Below are 19,881 nucleotides of genomic sequence, written 5' to 3' on the forward strand. Positions count from 1 at the left end.
AACTGAGTTTAGAGTTCAAAGAAGCAAGACTTGAGTATTCATTGTGGACACCATAAAATATATTAATATATTAATTTGAGAAACTTTTTTTTAAAAGATACCCAAGTCAAGCTTGTGTTTCTGAGATGGTGCAGAAATCACTAACAGGGTCACTTAATGTTTATGGTGAAGTTGTTTCTGGATCATTTTGTTTAGTCTTGATTAAAACCATTCCTTGCACATAGTGAACTCTGGAGTCTTTTAGCTGGCATGTTGTTATGTAACTGATATGTCTATTCTTTTTTTCATTCTTCTTCATAGGGTCAGTATAGGCCATCTGACTTATTGTGTCCAGAGACATATGTCTGGGTACCCATTGAGCAGTGTCTACCTACACTTGAGCACTCTAAGTATTGTCGCTTCAACCAGGACTTAAAAGCAGGTAGGTTTATAATAAAAGGTAGGCCAAATTGTCTAACTTATTTTGACAATATCTATCACTGTCATCATCTGCTAATAAGATTTCCATAAAGCCTTATATCTATTGTTATAAACATCGAAAAAGCACTTCCAGTAATCATAGCAAATAGAGAGCATGTCTTCAGCTGTCTATTAACAGTATGCAATTGATGAAAAGGTTTCAGTGTATAATACATTCCATAGAATATATGTAATTTAAAGTGAATATTTCCTAATGGCTTTATGTGAACATATACATTATTTATTCAGTCCATTTGATGAGCTAAATGACCAGTCTTTTCCTTCTTTAGACTTCAGTCTGATACAAATATTTAAATAAAGAGAAAGGAAAGAAGTCAGGATAAATATCTTAAGCTGAAAAGAGTACCAAAATTGAATTAAAAGGGATCTCCAAATGCGTTTATTAACAAAAAAGATTCAGTACCTGTAGGGGATTATGTGATGAATACCTCAAATAGTGACGATAAGAGGAGCATTGTGCATATGACTAATCTTGACTTCACCTTGTTTTACCTCTTAGTGTCTGGATTGCTTCTTTCACACAGTGATTCACCAGCATGTGCTGTTCTGATCAAAATCATCACAGTTTAGAATACAAAATGATAAAAAAGATTAAAAACAACATAATAGAATAAAAAAGATGTACCTCTCCTGTAGGCCAACTCAATGCTCCGGAAAGGTTCTGTAGGAGTATTATAGCACTGGATGGCGCATGCATGAGAGAGGTGGCACAAGGACAGGAAGCCAGCACTGCATGTCTTTGGGAGACCTCATTTTAAAAATAGTTTAAAATGAGGTGCTGAATACCTTTCTTTTTCACCACAAAGCTGTCTCTTCATATCCCCATGCTATGAGGTCACCGACCATTGTACCATTCAAAGATGTAAAACCATTAGAGTATGTCTACCCTACAAAATTAGGTCGATATTATAGAAGTCGATTTTTAGAAATCATTTTATTTAGTCGATTGCATATGTCCACACTAAGTGCATTAAGTCGGTGGAGTGCGTCCTCACTACCGTGGCTAGCATGGACTTACGGAGCGGTGCACTGTAGGTAGCTATCCCACAGTTCCCGCAGTCTCCCCCGCCCCTTGGAATTCTGGGATAAGCTCCCAATGCCTGATGGGGCAAAAACATTGTTGCGGGTGGTTTTGGGTACATGTTGTCAGTCCCCCCTCCCTCCGTGAAAGCAACGGCAGACAATCCTTTTGCGCCTTTTTTCCACGCAGACGCCATACCGCGGCAAGCGTGCAGCCCGCTCAGCTCAGCTCAGCTCGCCGACACCGCCGCTGTTGTGTCCCGGGTGCTGCTGGCAGCAGACAGTGCAATAGGACTGCTGACTGTCATCATACACAGCTTCCGCTGCAACTCTGCTCTGCTGCTATTGTTTCAAGAGCGAATTTCTCCATGTTGTCTGTCATGGGCTCCTGGGTACATGTGTTCTCCCTCGGGAAATGTGCGCGGTGCTAACAGTCATCCTCCACCACTTCCACTACAACTCTGCTCTCCTGCTCTCATGAATCCACCTCACAGGTCCTCTCGTCATTCTCTATAAATGTCTATTCTCATGGCATCCATCGTCAGCCACCACTTCCGCTGCAACTCTGCTCACCTGCAGTCGCCATACCACGGCAAGCATGGAGCCCGCTCAGATCGCTGCGGCAGTTATGAGCATTGTAAACACCTCGTGCATTATCCTGCAGTATGTGCAGAACCAGAACCTGCAAAAGCAGGCAAGGAAGTGACAGCAGCACGGTGACGATAGTGATGAGGACATGGACACAGACTTTTCTCAAAGCACGGGCCTTGGCAATTTGGACATCCTGGTGGCAATGGGGCAGACTCACGCTGTGGAACGCCGATTCTGGGCCTGGGAAACAAGCACAGACTGGTGGGACTGCATAGTGTTGCAGGTCTGGGATGATTCCCAGTGGCTGCGAAACTTTCACATGCGTAAGGGCACTTTCTTGGAACTTTGTGACTTGCTTTCCCCTGCCCTGAAGTGTAAGAATACCAAGATGAGAGCAGCCCTCACAGTTCACAAGCAAGTGGTGATAGCCCTATGGAAGCTTGCAACGCCAGACAGCTACCGGTCAGTCGGGAATCAATTTGGAGTGGGCAAATCTACTGTGGGGGCTGCTGTGATGCAAGTAGCTCACGCAATCAAAGATCTGCTGATATCAAGGGTAGTGACCCTGGGAAATGTGCAGGTCATAGTGGATGGCTTTGCTGCAATGGGATTCCCTAACTGTGGTGGGGCAATAGACGGAACGCATATCCCTATCTTGGGATTGGACCACCTTGGCTGCCAGTACATAAACCGCAAAGGGTACTTTTCAGTGGTGCTGCAAGCACTGGTGGATCAGAAGGGACATTTCACCGACATCAACATGAGATGGCCGGGAAAGGTACATGACGCTTGCATCTTCAGGAGCTCTGGTCTGTTTGAACAGCTGTTGGAAGGGACTTGCTTCCCAGACCAGCAAATAACTGTTGGGGATGTTGAAATGACTATTGTTATCCTTGGGGACCCAGCCTACCCCTTAATGCTCTGACTCATGAAGCCATACACAGGCACCCTGGACAATAGTAAGGAGCTGTTCAACTATAGTCTGAGCAAGTGCAGAATGGTGGTAGAATGTGCATTTGGATGTTTAAAAGCATGCTGGCGCAGTTTACTGACTTGGTTAGATCTCAGCGAAACCAATATTCCCATTGTTATTGCTGCTTGCTGTGTGCTCCACAGTATCCTTGAGAGTAAGGGGGAGACGTTTATGATGGGGTGGAAGGTTGAGGCAAATCACCTGGCCACTGATTACGCACAGCCAGACACCAGGGCGATTAGAAGAGCACAGCAGGGCGCGCTGTGTATCAGAGAAGCTTTGAAAACCAGTTTCATGACTGGCAAGGCTATGGTGTGACAGTTCTGTTTGTTTCTCCGTAATGAAAATCCTCCCCCTTTGTTCACTCTACTTCCCTGTAAGCCAACCATCCTCCCCACTTGGATCACTGCTTGCAGAAGTGAAACGTTGTTTCAAAATCATGCATTCTTTATTAATTCATCACACAAATAGGGGGATAACTGCCAAGGTAGCCCAGGAGGGGTGGGGGAGGAGTGAAGGACAAGGACACACTGCACTTCAAAACTTATTGAATGTCAGCCTTCTGTTGCTTGGGCAGCCTTCTGGGGTAGAGTGGTTGGGTGCCCGGAGCCCCCCCATCCCCCCGCGTTTTTTGGCATCTGGGTGAGGAGGCTATGGAACTTGGGGAGGAGGTCGGGCAGTTACACTGGGGCTGTACCGGTGGTCTGTACTCCTGCTGCCTTTCCTGCACCTCCACCAGACACCGGAGCATATCAGTTTGATCCCCAGTAGCCTCAGCATTGCTTCCTGCCTCCTCTCATCTTGCTTGTCCCTCCTGTCCTCGCGTTCATTTTCTGCTTTCTTGGACTCTGCCTTTGTTTGCCTCCACGCATTCTTTCAGTGTGGAAGGACTGCATGAGCTCAGAGAACATTTCATCGCAAGTGCGTTTTCACCTTCTTATCTGCGCTAGCCTCTGGGACGGAGATGATAGGAGGAGTGTTGAAATATTTGCAGCTGTGGGAGGAAAAAAAGGGAGAGTAGTATTTAAAAAGACACATTTTAGAGAACAATGGGTAGACTCTTTCGAGGTGAACCCAAGCTGTTAACATTACATAGCACATGTGCTTTCGGTACAAGGTCTCATTTTGCCTCTTATATTGAGGGCCTGCCAGTTTGGTGTGAGAGATCTCACGCAGGGCCAGGCAACAGCATTCGGCTTGCAAGCAGCCATGGTAAGCCACAGTTTTTCGGCTTCTTCAACCTTCATAACATGTGGGAATGGTTTCAAACAGCAGCACCCTCCTTTCCCATACCAAGCACCTGTTGGGTTGGGCATTTAAAAGGAGGGGCTGCGGTTTTCGGGTAAACGTACAGCACAAACCCAACTAAACCCCTCCACATCCAATTCTCTGGGATGATCGCTCTCCTGAGGATAACAGAGAGAGATAAAGAACAGATGTTGCTTGAATGCCAGCAAACATTTGCCATGCTTTGTTACGCAATGATTACGCGCTACTGGCCTAGCGTGGTAAAGTGTCCTACCATGGAGGACGGAATAAGGCTGCCCTCCCCAGAACCCTTTTGCAAAGGCTTTGGGAGTACTTCCAGGAGAGCTTCATGGAGATGTCTCTGGAGGATTTCCGCTCCATCTCCAGACATGTTAACAGACTTTTCCAGTAGCTGTACTGGCCGCGAATGTATCCTAAGTCTTCAGGGCAAATTAATCATTAAACACTCTTGCTTTTAAACCATGTATTATATTTACAAAGGTACGCTCACCAGAGGTGCCTTCTCCAGCTTCATGGTTCAGGAGCCCGCCTTGGGAGGGTATTGGCTCCAGGGTGATAAACAGTTCCTGGCTGTCGGGGAGAACGGTTTCTCCGCTTGGCTGCTGTGCGCTATCCTCCTCCTTGTCATCTTCCTCGTCCCCAAAATCCTCATCTCGGTTGCATGAGACTCCCCCCTTGCAGGTGTCCACAGAGAGGGGTGGGGTAGTGGTAGGGGCTCCCCCTAGACTTGCATGCATCTCATCATAAAAGCTGCATGTCTGGGGCTCTGACCTGGAGCGGCCATTTGCCTCTTTGGTTTTTTGGTAGGCTTGCCTGAGCTCCTTAATTTTCACACGGCATTGCTGCGGGTCCCTGTTGTAGCCTCTGTCCATCCAAGCCTCTGCACTTGGAGATTTTTGCAAATATTTTGGCATTTCATCTTCTGGAACGGAGTTCTGATAGCATGGATTCGTCTCCCCATACAACAATCAGATCCAGTACCTCCCGTTTGGTCCATGCTGGAGCTCTTTTGCGATTCTGGGACTTCATGGTCACCTGTGCTGATCAGCTTGCCATGCTGGCCAAACAGGAAATGAAATTTAAAAATTTCCAGGGCTTTTCCTGTGTACCTGGCTCGTGCATCTGAGTTGAAAGTGCTGTCCAGAGCGGTCACAATGGCGCACTCTGGAATAGCTCCCAGAGGCCAATACCATCAAACTGCATCCACACTACCCCAAATTCGACCCGGCTATGTCGATTTCAGCGGTAATCCCCTCGTTGGGGAGGAGTACAGAAATCAATTTTAAGAGCCCTTTAAGTCGACAGAAATGGCTTTGTTTTGTGGACGGGTGCAGAGTTAAACCGATCTGACGCTGCTAAATTCGACCTAAATTCGTAGTGTAGACCAGGGCTTAGAGTCCACATGGCTTGAATGTATATCTTGATGTTTGAAACTGTGCTTCCCTAATGATATCCAGTTCTTTTTTTTTCTGTGAGCATGAACAGTAATGGAATTGAATATTATTTGCCCTATTTTTCCTTCATTCTTATTTAAAATCATAAGAATATTTCCATGTACTTCAGTGTTGGGGTTTTTTAGTGTGTAGTCTACAGCTGAATAAAGAATTAGTGTTTCAATGGCAGTATATGTGCAGTGTGGGGAAGGATGGAGGACATTGTCCTTTCTCACAAGCTGTCTGGTTGACTGAAGGGGTTGCTTTGGACCTTAGAAGGAGCTACATTCAGCACTGCTCATCGGTAGGAAGATTATGGGAACACAGAGAACTTCAAGAATGGGGAGTTCTAGAGGTGGGTAATAAAGTATCTGAAAATATCTAGCTACTTAAATGCATTTAAACAAATGCAAGGAAACAAAAAAAAAATATGTATTTTGTACAACTCCTGAGCTGATTTTTAACTTGAGGCAATTTGCAATGTTAATTGTCTGTAAACTCCTTAAAAGTAGAGCTCATTATGGAAACCTGGGTAGGACCTTTTGTGTGTATATAAATAATATACCCTGGCATTCATATTGCCACCAGTTATATCTTCCTGTTTCATTAGCCCCTGTCTATTTAAGGAACATCATATGCAGTAGTAGCGGTACTAAGTGATATCATGTCACTGTTTTGCTCCGTACAAGTAAACTGTTGCAGGGACTAAAACAGTAGCATACGGTGCGTGTTTGAAAAGTGTTGTATTAGTGCAATATGTGCACTTACAGTAGGACCTGTTAAATTAGGATATCATGGAAATGCAAACATTTATTAAGCCTCACATCATTCCAGTAAGGTAGGTGTGTAATATGCTTTGTCACCATGCAATTAGATTATGGTAACGTGCTTAATATAACAACGTGATGGACATTGAGACCACTGAAATTCAAATTTAATGCAGAATGCATCAGCCCATTTATTAAACAGGGTTTCTTCTTGGGAACACACACCACCAGTGCTCAGTGATCTCCACTGCCAATAAGATTTTTGGTGCATTTCATGGTATTGACCTTAATCTATGAATGATCTGGTGTCTGAAAGACCTCCATTCTTCCTCTCCAGTACTGCCACAGTTGTGGTCAGCAGAAGAGTGCAAAGTGCCTCTCTTGATGGTAAAAATGAAGATTGCTGGTAGGGCATTTTCCATGATAGATTTTCTGCTTTGAAATTCGCTCCTTTCCCCACCTATTGGTCCATCGGTGCCTAGATCTGTTTAACTGGGAAGCATGCTGCAAAAAAATACTTTTGCTCCTGGACATTTGGGGAGAGGGCCAAGGCTTAGAGAAGGGTTATTATATTTGCCATGGTGGGGTGTATATTTTAATTATCGTTCTAATATGCTAGTGAATAGTTATATATTCTTTGACTTTCTAAAAAAAACCTAGATTTTTCTTTTTGCTGCATTATTAGTCATTCCTGATTTGTGGTACTATTGGCTAAATGATTTTATTGGATCACTCGCTGTAAACTCCTTTGCCTCCTTTTGCATTTATTTTGCTCAGTTCCTGAATTTGAAACCCAGTGGGATTTATGGAATAAGGAATAAATCTACAGCAATGGGGGGGGGTTCATATGTTACTTGGTGAAGAGGGTGTCAAATTCCAATGCTTCTCCTCCCTCAGCATACTCTGATTGCTCTAAAAGTAGATACCAGGCATGTCACACGCTGTTCAAGAGAGCCAAGCCTACTCCTTGCAGTGGACTGTCCACATTATGAAGGCTTATATAGTTGCATATATAATGGTTGCCATTGAAATGTCAAAATTTACCAAGCCACCACACCTATTGTATGGTTGTTATTGGCATATGTTGAGAGGAAGGATTCCCCTCAATGGTTAGGGCACTGACCTAGGACTCAGAAGACCTAGCTCTGCAACAGATTTTGTGTATGACTGGGCAAATCATTTAGTCTCTCTGTCACTCAGTTCCCCATCTGTAAAATAGTGATAATAGCACTTCCCTACGTCACAGGAGTGTTGATAAATACGTTAAAGATTGTGAGGCGCTCTGATACCACAATAATGAGGGCTATATAAATACCTAGACAGAAATGTTACTTTTTAAATATTTATTGCAGCTATTATGTTGGGTATTGTACAAAACACGAAAACAAAGACCGTTCCTTCTCCAACGTTTTTATAATAGAGCTACAACAATAACAAGGCGCAGTGGGGAAAAAAGGCGAGGGAACTTATTTGGAATTTTGTTTTTAAGTGCTTGTGGATATCATGAAAAAAGTAGTTTTGAGGAGGCTTTTAAATAGGGAGGATGGTGGCTTGACAAAGCAGGACTAAGTCATTGCATTCCAAAGAGAAAGCATGGAAAAATGTGCAAAGACATGAGTGGGATAAGGAAATAAATTGGTTGGGAAGCTGGCTTTGTTCCTTGCCCCAGGAAAGGAAAATGTTGTTGTACTTGCTAAATAACCAAACCAATGTAGGTTGGTGATAGTGTGGCAGTGAATAAACTAGAGACTTGGAAGATAACCCAATAAGGGTAAGGGAGCATCAGCAGCTCTGGGCTATGGAATCCTTATCATAGAAGAAACATTTGGAAATTTTAAGATGTAAAACTTTGTATCTTTATCAGTATTGAATATCTCAGTCCAGACACTATTTGAAATCAGACTTATGTCCTGTGGTTTAAGGAAATGAAAACACAGTTACATGCTGAAATATATGAGGCCTGCTGTGAGCTTACAGTCATTTGAGGTTTAAGTAGCTGCGGGCTCTAAGGAAGCTGCTTTCTACTGCAGGGCCAGTTTCCTGCAGCACACCCTCAGTACAGTCAGTAATGTGAGAGCCTATAATTCAGGGTGGATTAGACAATACTGTTCTATTTTAGATGACTGGATTTTCCATAATACTATTACCCTACCTATAGTAATTCTATTAAGAGCTCCCAATTTTTCAGTTATAGGCTTCCCTACTCTCAAATTAGCATCTAGTTTCAATAAACAGCTGAAAGAAGCTACACAACATTTTCAGTGTCACCTTTTGGCAATAAAAAGTCACTGGAAATTCTCTTCTCCCTGTCTTCCTTAACATATATTTTTCAAGGTGAGAACATTTTGCAGACATTGATCAAGACAGGAAAAGAGCCAACACTTTTTGCCACTTTCTAAAAAGCCAAACAATTCCAATTGAATTTAGCAGTTGCAGAATAATTGGTTGGTGAGGGAAGAGTGTATTTACTGCATTTGTTAAAATCTCCTGAGCAATGTAGAACTTTTTTTAAGCTCTTCCCTCTCCCACCTCTGCAATACTGTTAAGATTTCTGAAGTTCCTGTGTCTACTATGTACTAGAAAAGTATCTTTCCTTAAATCAGCTAGAAAATACTTTTGTGAATTTTCCACATTTGCATTTGGTTTTGATTAAATGGTAAGGCATACTTTAAGAACAGAAATACCGGGATAGTATTTGCATTTCTGATTTCAGAGGATTATGCCTGTTTCACATTTTTTGTGTTTTGATATTTGGAGCATTCCGCACTCTGTTTTTGTAATGGCTTTAAACTGTACCATTCTTTCTCCTTCCTCATACTCTGCTGCTCCAGCATCTAATATCTTTCCCTGCAGCAGCAGACTGAAGAAAGAGAGAAGGAAGGAGATGGGATAAACTCCTCCAGTTATTACACAACAAAGTGATGAAACCAAAGGAGAGTCTAACATAGATAATATAAACAAAATATAGGTGCTAATCAAACAATTTCTTAAGCCTGAAAGAATTTTAAAGTCTCTAATTATTTGGAACTGTGATTTGGGCTAGTTTTCAGGGTGGAAATCAGTTGGTGCCTCACAGCTGCATCAGGTTGGACTCATTACTGATTCTGGTCAACATAATAGGGTTCAATGCACTTTATTTAACAAACAAAACAAAAAAATGCTTCCAGTCTTACAGAAATAGTCATATCGTGTGCCAGCAAACCCTTAAAACTGATTTTAGAGTATATTAGCATGTTGAAAACCTCTAGATATGTAGTTTTTAATGTACGATATGAAACAGTTTAAAAATAACTGGGTTCATCAAAAATTGTTAGTGTTTTTATAATTACTAGTTAAACTTCAGATTTTAGTGCATACAAGCTGTGCTTTGCTAAAATATTCTTTCTTTTTATAAGTGGTAGTGAATTCAGTGATAAATAAGATTTCTGTTTGCTGTCTTTGCATAGGTGTTTTAAGGAATTGTGGTAGGTTTAAACCTTCAGCATCTTCAATTCCTCATACTTCTGTGAGGAGGTATGTTAGGATCCTGATAGAAATCATTTAGGCAACACCAAGTATCTTCACATAAATAGGATTTGACTAATTAAATGTAAATAGACAGGAAACTAACAGAACAATGAAACGTACTGATAGTTTTTTGGTTTTTTAATAAAGGGAGGTTTGGAGAGTGAGATTCTTCTGAACTGTTTTCTCTGTGGTGTACAGATCATGAGTTCTTATCCCTCGAAATACTCTGCCTTAACTGAGCAGCCTATTGCAGACCAAGGGTCTACTGTATATTGAAACTAAACTCTTTTTAAATGCTTTTTTTGCCTCTGTCTTCACTAACAAGGACAGCTTCCAGACTGCTGCGCTGGGCATCACAACATGGGGAGTAGGTGGCTAGCCCTCTGTGGAGAAAGAGGTGGTTAGGGACTATTTAGAAAAGCTGGATGTGCAAAAATCCATGGGGCCGGACGAGTTGCATCCGAGAGTGCTAAAGGAATTGGCGGCTGTGATTGCAGAGCCATTGGCCATTATCTTTGAAAACTCGTGGCGAACGGGGGAAGTCCCAGATGACTGGAAAAAGGCTAATGTAGTGCCAATCTTTAAAAAAGGGAAGAAGGAGGATTCTGGGAACTACAGGCCAGTCAGCCTCACCTCAGTCCCCAGAAAAATCATGGAGCAGGTCCTCAAGGAATCAATCCTGAAGCACTTACATGAGAGGAAAGTGATCAGGAACAGTCAGCATGGATTCACCAAGAGAAGGTCATGCCTGACTAATCTAATCGCCTTCTATGATGAGATTACTGGTTCTGTGAATGAAGGGAAAGCAGTGGATATATTGTTTCTTGACTTTAGCAAAGCTTTTGACACGGTCTCCCACAGTATTCTTGTCAGCAAGTTAAAGAAGTACGGGCTGGATGAATACACTATAAGGTGGGTAGAGAGTTGGCTAGATTGTCGGGCTCAATGGGTAGTGATCAATGGCTCCATGTCTAGTTGGCAGCCGGTGTCAAGTAGAGTGCCCCAGGGGTCGGTCCTGGGGCCGTTTTTGTTCAATATCTTCATAAATGATCTGAAGGATGGTGTGGATTGCACTCTCAGCAAATTTGCGGATGATATTAAACTGGGAGGAGTGGTTGATACGCTGGAGGGCAGGGATATAGGGTACAGAGGGACCTAGACAAATTGGAGGATTGGGCCAAAAGAAATCTGATGAGGTTCAATAAGGATAAGTGCAGGGTCCTGCACTTAGGACGGAAGAACCCTATTCACAGCTACAGACTAGGGACCGAATGGCTAGGCAGCAGTTCTGCGGAAAAGGACCTAGGGGTGACAGTGGACGAGAAGCTGGATATGAGTCAGCAGTGTGCCCTTGTTGCCAAGAAGGCCAATGGCATTTTGGGATGTATAAGTAGGGGCATAGCGAGCACATCGAGGGACGTGATCGTTCCCCTCTATTCGACATTGGTGAGGCCTCATCTGGAGTACTGTGTCCGGTTTTGGGCCCCACACTACAAGAAGGATGTGGATAAATTGGAGAGAGTCCAGCAAAGGGCAACAAAAATGATTAGGGGTCTGGAACACATGACTTATGAGGAGAGGCTGAGGGAACTGGGATTGTTTAGTCTGCAGAAGAGAAGAATGAGAGGGGATTTGATAGCTGCTTTCAACTACCTGAGAGGTGGTTCCAGAGAGGATGGTTCTAGACTATTCTCGGTGGTAGAAGAGGACAGGACAAGGAGTAATGGTCTCAAGTTGCAGTGGGGGAGGTTTAGGTTGGATATTAGGAAAAACTTTTTCACTAAGAGGGTGGTGAAACACTGGAATGCGTTACCTAGGGAGGTGGTAGAATCTCCTTCCTGAGAAGTTTTTAAGGTCAAGCTTGACAAAGCCCTGGCTGGGATGATTTAATTGGGGATTGGTCCTGCTTTGAGCAGGGGGTTGGACTAGATGACCTCCTGAGGTCCCTTCTATGATTCTCAGTAGCAATACAGAATGCCTCTAAAGATGTGCTTTGTCATCTATTGTCATTAAAAATAGTCAGCTTCTTCACTAAAACTGTCCCCGGGAGCTTTAATAGACATTGTGTTGAGTATTCTGCAAAAGTCAAAAATAAGGACAGATTCCTGTCCAAAGTTGTGAGGATAAATACATATAAGTACCTAAAACAGAACAAATGAGGATAAAACAAAATATTGAATAGCTGTCCATTAAAGTGAGCACTGTCTATCCTGTGCACTCAATGAGGCAGAGGTCCTGTGGAAGAAAGTGAGTATGATCATGTAATTAAAAATTGTATCATAATTAGGGCTCCATGTCTGTTGCAGAAGTCACTTCTGCAGCGGCCAGTGTGGCTGACCCCAGGGCTGCCCAGCAGCTGGCTCCGGGAACAGCCACTCAGGCGGCCCCCCAGGCAGCCCCACTGGTCACTTCTGGAGTGGCCCTTGGGCCAGCCGCATCGGCCGCTACTTGGGCTGCTCCAGGCAGCTGGTGCCGCTGGCCCCGCCTCCCCAGCAGTGCCCCCCCCATCCTCCCTCCAAACAGCAGTCCCCCAGCCCCTCCCCAGCAGTATTCCCGGGGGCAGCCAGAGCAGCCACTGCTCAGCGGTCCCCAACAGCTAATGCTGTTGACTTCCCCAACCACAAGATTTAGTCAGGGTTATTTATAGTAAAAGTCATGGACAGTTATTGCCTTTGACCTGTCCATGACTTTTACTATAAATACCCATGACTAAATCATAGCCTTAATCATAATATATATTCACAAAGGGGACTGAATTAAGATTTCACAGGTAACCTTGAATCTGATATTTCCTAACTTTTCACTGCTTGATTATGCAACCTTAAAAATGTTCTTTTAATTTTGAGTATAATATAGTGTATATTTACTGTAACATAAGTAATTGAACAACTTATTTGTGTTGCCCTTGTTGACATTGTGAAAATGTACCAAAATGGAATTATTTTAAAAAAGGAAATTCTGATGGGTTCGGTCACCCCCTTGCAACTGTCACCTGATGTGCTGAAATTACCTCTGAGCCCGTTTTCCCTGCCAGCTTTGGACTTCCAGAACCCTATCTTGTTGAACCAGACACGCTAGCCTGCTGCAACACAGATCCAGGGTCTGGTCCACGCCCCCAAAGCTGCAGACTTAGGTAACCTGCTGAGCTGTTTTCAGCTATCTCCAGGCACCCAGTTTCCAATAGGGTCCACAACTCCAAATAAATCCGTTTTTACTCTATATAAAGCTTATACGGGGTGAATTCATAAATTGTCCGCCCTCTATAACAAAGATAAAGAGAGATGCACAGCTGTTTGTTCCCCCCAGCTATTAATCACTTACACTGGGTTTATTAATAAACAAATGAGATGGTATGATGGGATAACATGGTTTTGGTAATTAAATATTCATGGTAAATAGGCCCAATAGACTGTGATGGGTTTTTAGATGGGGTAAGATCCAAGTTACCCGGGAAAGAATTTTCTGTAGTATCTGGCTGATGAATCTTGCCCATATGCTCAGGGTTTAGCTGATCGCCATATTTGGGGTCGGGAAGGAATTTTCCTCCAGGGCAGATTGGAAGGCCCTGGAGGTTTTTCGCCTTCCTCTGTAGCATGGGGCACGGGTCACTTGCTGGAGGATTCTCTGCTCCTTGAGGTCTTCAAACTACAATTTGAGGACTTCAATAGCACAGATATAGGTGTGAGGTCTTTTTTAGGAGTGGTGGGTGAAATTCTGTGGCCTGCATTGTGCAGGAGGTCAGACTAGATGATCATAATGGTCCCTTCTGGCCTAAATATCTATGAATCTATGAAAAAAGTGATTTTATTAAGTATAAAAAGCAGGATTTAAGTGGTTTCAAGTAATAACAACCAGAACAAAGTAAGTCACCAAGCAAAATAAAGCAAAAACGTGCAAGTCTAAGAAACTGATTACAGGTCACAGACTAGACTCCTTCCTAGTCTGAGCCCAATCCTTTCCCCTGGTACAGTCCTTGCTAGTTTCAGCAGACATCTCATGTGGTAAGCAGGGGTTTTCTCATGACTGGGAGCCTCTTTTGTCCTACTCCACCCCCTTTTATAGCTTTGGCACAAGGTTGGAATCTTTTGTCTCTCTGGGTTCCCATCCCTCCTCCTAAATGAAAAAGTACCAGATTTAAGATGGATTTCATTATCAGGTGACATGGTCACATGTCACTGTAAAACCCCTAGTCTCCATACCCCATTGGTATGGAGCATTGAAGTCCAGAGTCAGTAAAGCTTAATGCAGGGCTGTCATAATTTGGGAATAAAGAACAGGAAGTCATGTCTCTGTCTGTCGGTCTGCATCCATTTTCCTTCCACAAAGAGGCCATTGGAGGAAAATGAATATAGAAAATTTCATCCAGTATTAGCCAGCACTAAGCAGATGGAATTGACGGTGAAAAGGGTAAATAAGATTACTTATCACTTGTCTATTAGGTTGGTTGTGTTTCTAATTTAAAGCAGAAATACGCAGCTGTAAAGTCTTTTCAGCTTCAAACCTCAGAGTAAGAAAATCAGTCTGTGAGTGCACTCATCCAGTAGAACCAATTTAATAACCTTAATAACAAAATAGATATGAAATCAGGAGAATATTGGCACTTTATTTTTGTATTATTAGCAAGGTTGGAGAAAAATAGAATTATGGCTTGCACTTCTTATTAAAACAGGTGCAGATGGATAATGCTAGTTTTTGGTACAAAGAAAGCATTTAACTGGAACTCCAACTTTTGTGATCTAAAAGTAGATGTTGAGCATATATTTTGCTATTTAATTAATTCACACCACTTGCCCTCACAAGTCATCTGTGTCTGGCACACTTACATAGTCAATTCTCTGTGCAACTGGGAAAATGGAGATTTCAGTTGATATGCTGTATTATTATATACTGGCACGTTTGAAGTATTTGATTATATTGTACAGAAAAAAGAAAAAAGAAAAAAACCTGGGTTAACTGGCACACTAAAATGCCAGCAATATTTCAATCCTGTGAATCCCCTTATTCACCTCAAGAATATGCTCCCTGAGGCTTAATAAGGTTTTCTTTAGTAAAAAAACAAAACTGCTAAATACCCACAGACTTGGACATTACATGAGTTGTTACAAATAGGTCTGCTCATTTTACAAGCATGTTCATTTGCATAGTGCTTTCAGTGTTTCACTAGAGAAACTAGTATGTAGTGACTGTTTTTGTAACTTTGTGTTTGTTTGAAACGCACTTCACTTTACATAAAATTTAGGTAGTAATCCTCTGTTTATACTTTTCTAAACGGGGTAAATTTCAAACTTCATATAAAAGTAGTGATGGTAGTAATATAGCATCATTTAAAGTAATTTTGTATTTTGTAGCCTTCGTAGTGTAGAATGTGCATATTTGCTTATTGATCATATTAAGTACAGGAATTGCAATCAATTTTAGTGCTGTATTTTTAGTGGACTGAATTTGGCCTCCCTTTCTGCAAGAGCAAATTATGTTCACGTTTTTGCACCAAGAAAATGAACTACAGGTGCAAATTTAGCATGCTTCTGAAAGTTTGTCTTAGCATGGATAGTTGGTAAATACAGCACTGTTGTTTCTGAATCTATCCAAATGGATTTATGTGAAATACAAACCAAACATAAACTTCAGTGTTTTTAACATTCCTCCTGCATGATCTGCAGTGTCAAACTGATCATAATTTAGGTGTTTTCAACAGTATCACATGCACCTTCTTGGGAAAAAAATAGATGTAAAATAAATCTATTCAAAACAGAGTAATTGCCTTTTAAAAACTCAACTTGTCTAAAAATTATCACACAGTAGTATCAGAAATTACCGCATTTTCCTCCTTAGGAGGTAGCTGTAAAGGAGGTTTGCAAATGTTAGCTTTTTAATAATATCTCTTGTACATACATCAGCCTGGGACAAATATGAAATAAGTACATTTTCCTATAAATGAAAGAGAACTGACTATTGTTTTTGTAGTACAGTAAAAGCTTTGTTATCTGGCATGGTGGGGGAATGAAATACCCATTTTCAAAGCATTAGAATACAATAACATGAATAAAGTATAAACTACAGTACACGGGTATTCACCAATCTAGTAGTAGTACTGCACTGCAAAGTGGTTGGTTTTTTGACGCATTTAGGTGTATACAGGTAAAGTTTTCTATACAGTAGGTTATCTTATGATACTACATATCACTATGGGCAGCGCATGGCATAAACCCAGATCACTATAAATACACTTAACACAAAAGGTATACTGAACATAATTTAATCTTTCTTTGATGATTCAGAAGGCACTTCAGGATCTTGCAGTGTCTCAGGGTCATCATTATCAACATCAATGATCATTGTAGTTGTAGAAGGTGTAGGAGATTGGGCTGAATCTGTAATGACACTATGACATACCCTGGAAGCTGCTTTTTTTGAATAAATCCCTGGTATGAGCTTGCTTACTTGTCTTCTGCCTCTTTTGCATAAAAGTAGAGTGCAGAATGTTCAATTGCATAACCTCCTGGCGGTATACTAGTCCCGGTTACTAGATTGAAGATTTGTATTGGGAGATATCAGAAATGCCAGTTAATAGAGCTTTCTGGATGATAAAGTGCTGGATAACACAGCTTTTACTGTACTTGTGATCTTGACAATCAAAGATCAATTCCTTGCTCTGCCAGAGACTTCCTGTGTGATCTTGGGCAAGTCACTTAGCCTTTCTGTGTCCATCTGTAAAATAGGGATAATAGTATTCCCTGCCTCTCAGAGGTTGTGAGGATAAATATATTAAATATTGTGAGGTGCTCAGACACTATAGTGATTGGGACCATATAACTATCATAGAAAGCTTTACAGCAAATGTGCAGAATTGTGAAGTCCTTGTCAGTCTTATTTATGGGGATACTACTGCTATATTTCAGAGTAACAGCCGTGTTAGTCTGTGTTCGCAAAAAGAAAAGGAGTACTTGTGGCACCTTAGAGACTAATCAATTAATTTGAGCATGAGCTTTCGTGAGCTACAGCTCACGAAAGCTCATGCTCAAATAAATTGGTTAGTCTCTAAGGTGCCACAAGTACTCCTTTTCTTTTTACTGCTATATTATAATACATCTGGTATTTACCATGTGTTTTAAAAATAAAGTGACTTCTGATTCCTTTGGGTACTTCAGAGGGCTTGGAGTGGGAAAGGGCATTATTACATTCTAGTAGATTGTGAAACATATCTTTGTTTTTCTTAATTTAAAAACTGCAAAAGGGCTAAACTTTCTTTCTCTAAACACAGCCAAATGTGGTCGGCTCCAGTTGTATAACCAGCAAGGGAAGACCTGTATCAATTACTCCTATCAAGTCTTTTAGAATTTTGCATCTCAGTAGTTCATGTCTGTTTCTAATTAAGTTTATAAACACTTGAAACCAATCTGGAGTGAGTATTTCTAAATCCAGCCTGATCCTTGATCACAAAAGGTATTTAAACAGTGAAGATTGTGCTAATGAGCTGTAGCCAAGCAAATTTGTCAACTCTCTTCTTAGTATGTGAAGAAGGGGAGGGGGGGAAAAAAAGCTAACATCCAAATGAAATGGAAATGATCACTCTTGGATTTTCCATCACATGACTTAAGTTTTTAGAATTAGAACGATCACACCATAAAATCATCTTCTTGAACCTTAAATGTTCCAGTGTTTCTTAAAGGCAGGAAAGATAATTTAATCAATTTTAGTTAGCTTTATTGAGCTACTTTTTCAACCATCAGTGACTACGGACAAAAGTTTAAACTGTGCAATTTGTAGGAAGGTCACAAAAATTAACCCTCATAAGTTAAATTTGTGAACCTTTTGTATGTTAATATATACAAATGTTATGCACTTTTAAGCAAAATGTTCACCTCTTGAAAAGTTGGAAATGCTTTCAAGATGTTCCTCAAAATAACATAACATATTTGTTTTTATCAAGACTATTTTATCAAGCATATAGTAGTTGCACAGGTGACAGCTGTGTTCATTTTTATATTTCTCCAGATAATTTGTCTTGGAACTTTCCCATAAAAATTGGAAAGATTAGGAATGAGTCCACATATCAATTAGATTTTTATCCAGGTTTATATAGCCTAGGAAATGTACCTGTACTGTGTTCACTTTGACCTTACATTTCCTTATAGTTTTTTGCAGGACTAAATAAACAAGGTATTTGTGTGATTGCAAAAAATCTCTTCTTGGAACTGTCCCTTGGAATTTCAGATGTACTTTTCAACATTTATTCTTTTGATATTTCTTATATATTTTGTGCTAAACTATTTTGTAGTGTTCATGTAAACTGTTAAACAATTGCCACATATCACCCAAAGGCTATTTTAGGTGTGCTTGATGTGATTCTTATGTATGGTTTATATATTAATTAAAGGGCAAGATGCTGTGAGGTTCTGAACACCTCTCAGAATGGGCACCTTAGTTTGGTAAGTATTTTAGGGTCATTTAACTCAAGATACACTATAAATGTTAAGATAGTCATTTGGAAGTATTGAAATCCAGCTTGATCCTTGAACGTCATCGGTTCTGCAACAATAGTTTCCAGAACAATTAATTTTAAAGAAGAAATGTATTGGTTCAAAATATGACTACATAAAAATCCTTTCCTTCTCTAAGCTATTGCGTGTGATCATCTGCTGTAGGGAGGTAGACCATTAATACTATGAATCCATTATTAATGCTTGTTTGGTTTTTGTCCATATTCCTTCTGCTACTAGTATTTCAAATTTGTGTGTTCAGTTTACTGACCTTCTAAGTGTAGCTGCCTTCTGGTGCATATAGACGATGCATTGAACTCCACTGGACCCCAACCACGGCTCTTTGTATTCCTGTGGAATGTATAAAATAATTGGCAATCCTCATCTAAATTACCTTCAGAGAGATTGTGTAGCACCCACTTTTTCTTATTTAAATATTTTCAGTTATCCATAAACCATATTTTAACAACCAGTGCAAGAGTATTCAAAGAAGCCTCGTGAATATAAGTAGTTTTGGAGTTCCTGGATAAAGACAACTTTGTGAATTGTGATGGCAAAAACCATAACTTTTCCAAAAGCGAAATGCTTGATATTTTTGAAGTTGTATGGGTTTTGTTCAAACTTTGCTTGAAAAATAAAAATCTTCTGGCAAAATATTTTTGGAAAATATTGAAAGGAAGGATAAGTTTGGGAACTACATGTCAAAACCTACCTTACCATGGTAAATGTCCTATTTGTAATTTCATCTCCAAATCTATGATAAAATAGCATTTCCGTGTTAGTATTGAGGCAAGTCTACTACATGTGTAACTTCATTGTGTGACTAAAACTTTTCCTCACTTGTCAATATCAAGAAATCAGGAAAAGGATTGTTAAAATTCGTGAAACCATTTTTCATGCTTGTAAATTGTTCAGAAAAAATGGACAAAATTCTAAAAATAGTTGATGGGATAAGGTGGACAATTCAGGCTGAATTGTTTCATGTAGAGGATAACCAACATATGGAATTAGTTACCAAACACGATAAAAGTTAAAAGTATAATTGAGCCCAGATATACAGCAGATGCTGTTAGTGGCTCCAGGGATATGTGCTGGGCCTGAGTCCCCTTCCCACCGAACCAAGAAGAAGCCACTGGGGGACACTGGGTTCCAGCCAGCACTACCAGCTACCGCAGCTAACTCTTCAAGGGAAGACCTTTTTGTAAGGCCTTCACAGCTTCAGAACATGTTTACTCTTCCTCTGCTGTCATGATATCATCCACTCTAATCATGTGGACTTTTTTTAGACCATAATTGATGCCATATTTTACTTATTTTTTCCAATAATTGATTGATCTAATATGATTTATGTAGCCAATTTG

General features: G+C 40.9%; 1 protein-coding gene across 8 annotated transcripts in view; it reads left to right on the forward strand.

Moving 5' to 3' along the window:
* ATE1 (arginyltransferase 1) overlaps nt 1-19,881 on the forward strand; it is a 183,975-nt gene that overhangs the window by 143,081 nt on the left and 21,013 nt on the right. For 6 of the 8 annotated variants that reach the window (XM_073354189.1, XM_073354188.1, XM_073354187.1 and 3 more), the window contains one exon: nt 301-421. The exons of 1 other annotated variant lie outside the window; for it this stretch is intronic. In XM_073354189.1, coding sequence (XP_073210290.1) covers nt 301-421 — 121 coding nt within the window. Of the gene's footprint in view, nt 1-300; nt 422-18,417; nt 18,470-19,881 lie in introns of all 8 variants that reach the window. One more of the 8 variants, XM_073354191.1, reaches the window with a different exon arrangement.

The sequence above is a fragment of the Lepidochelys kempii genome, chromosome 7 (genome assembly GCF_965140265.1).
Source record: "Lepidochelys kempii isolate rLepKem1 chromosome 7, rLepKem1.hap2, whole genome shotgun sequence".
Classification (NCBI taxonomy): Eukaryota; Metazoa; Chordata; order Testudines; family Cheloniidae; genus Lepidochelys; species Lepidochelys kempii.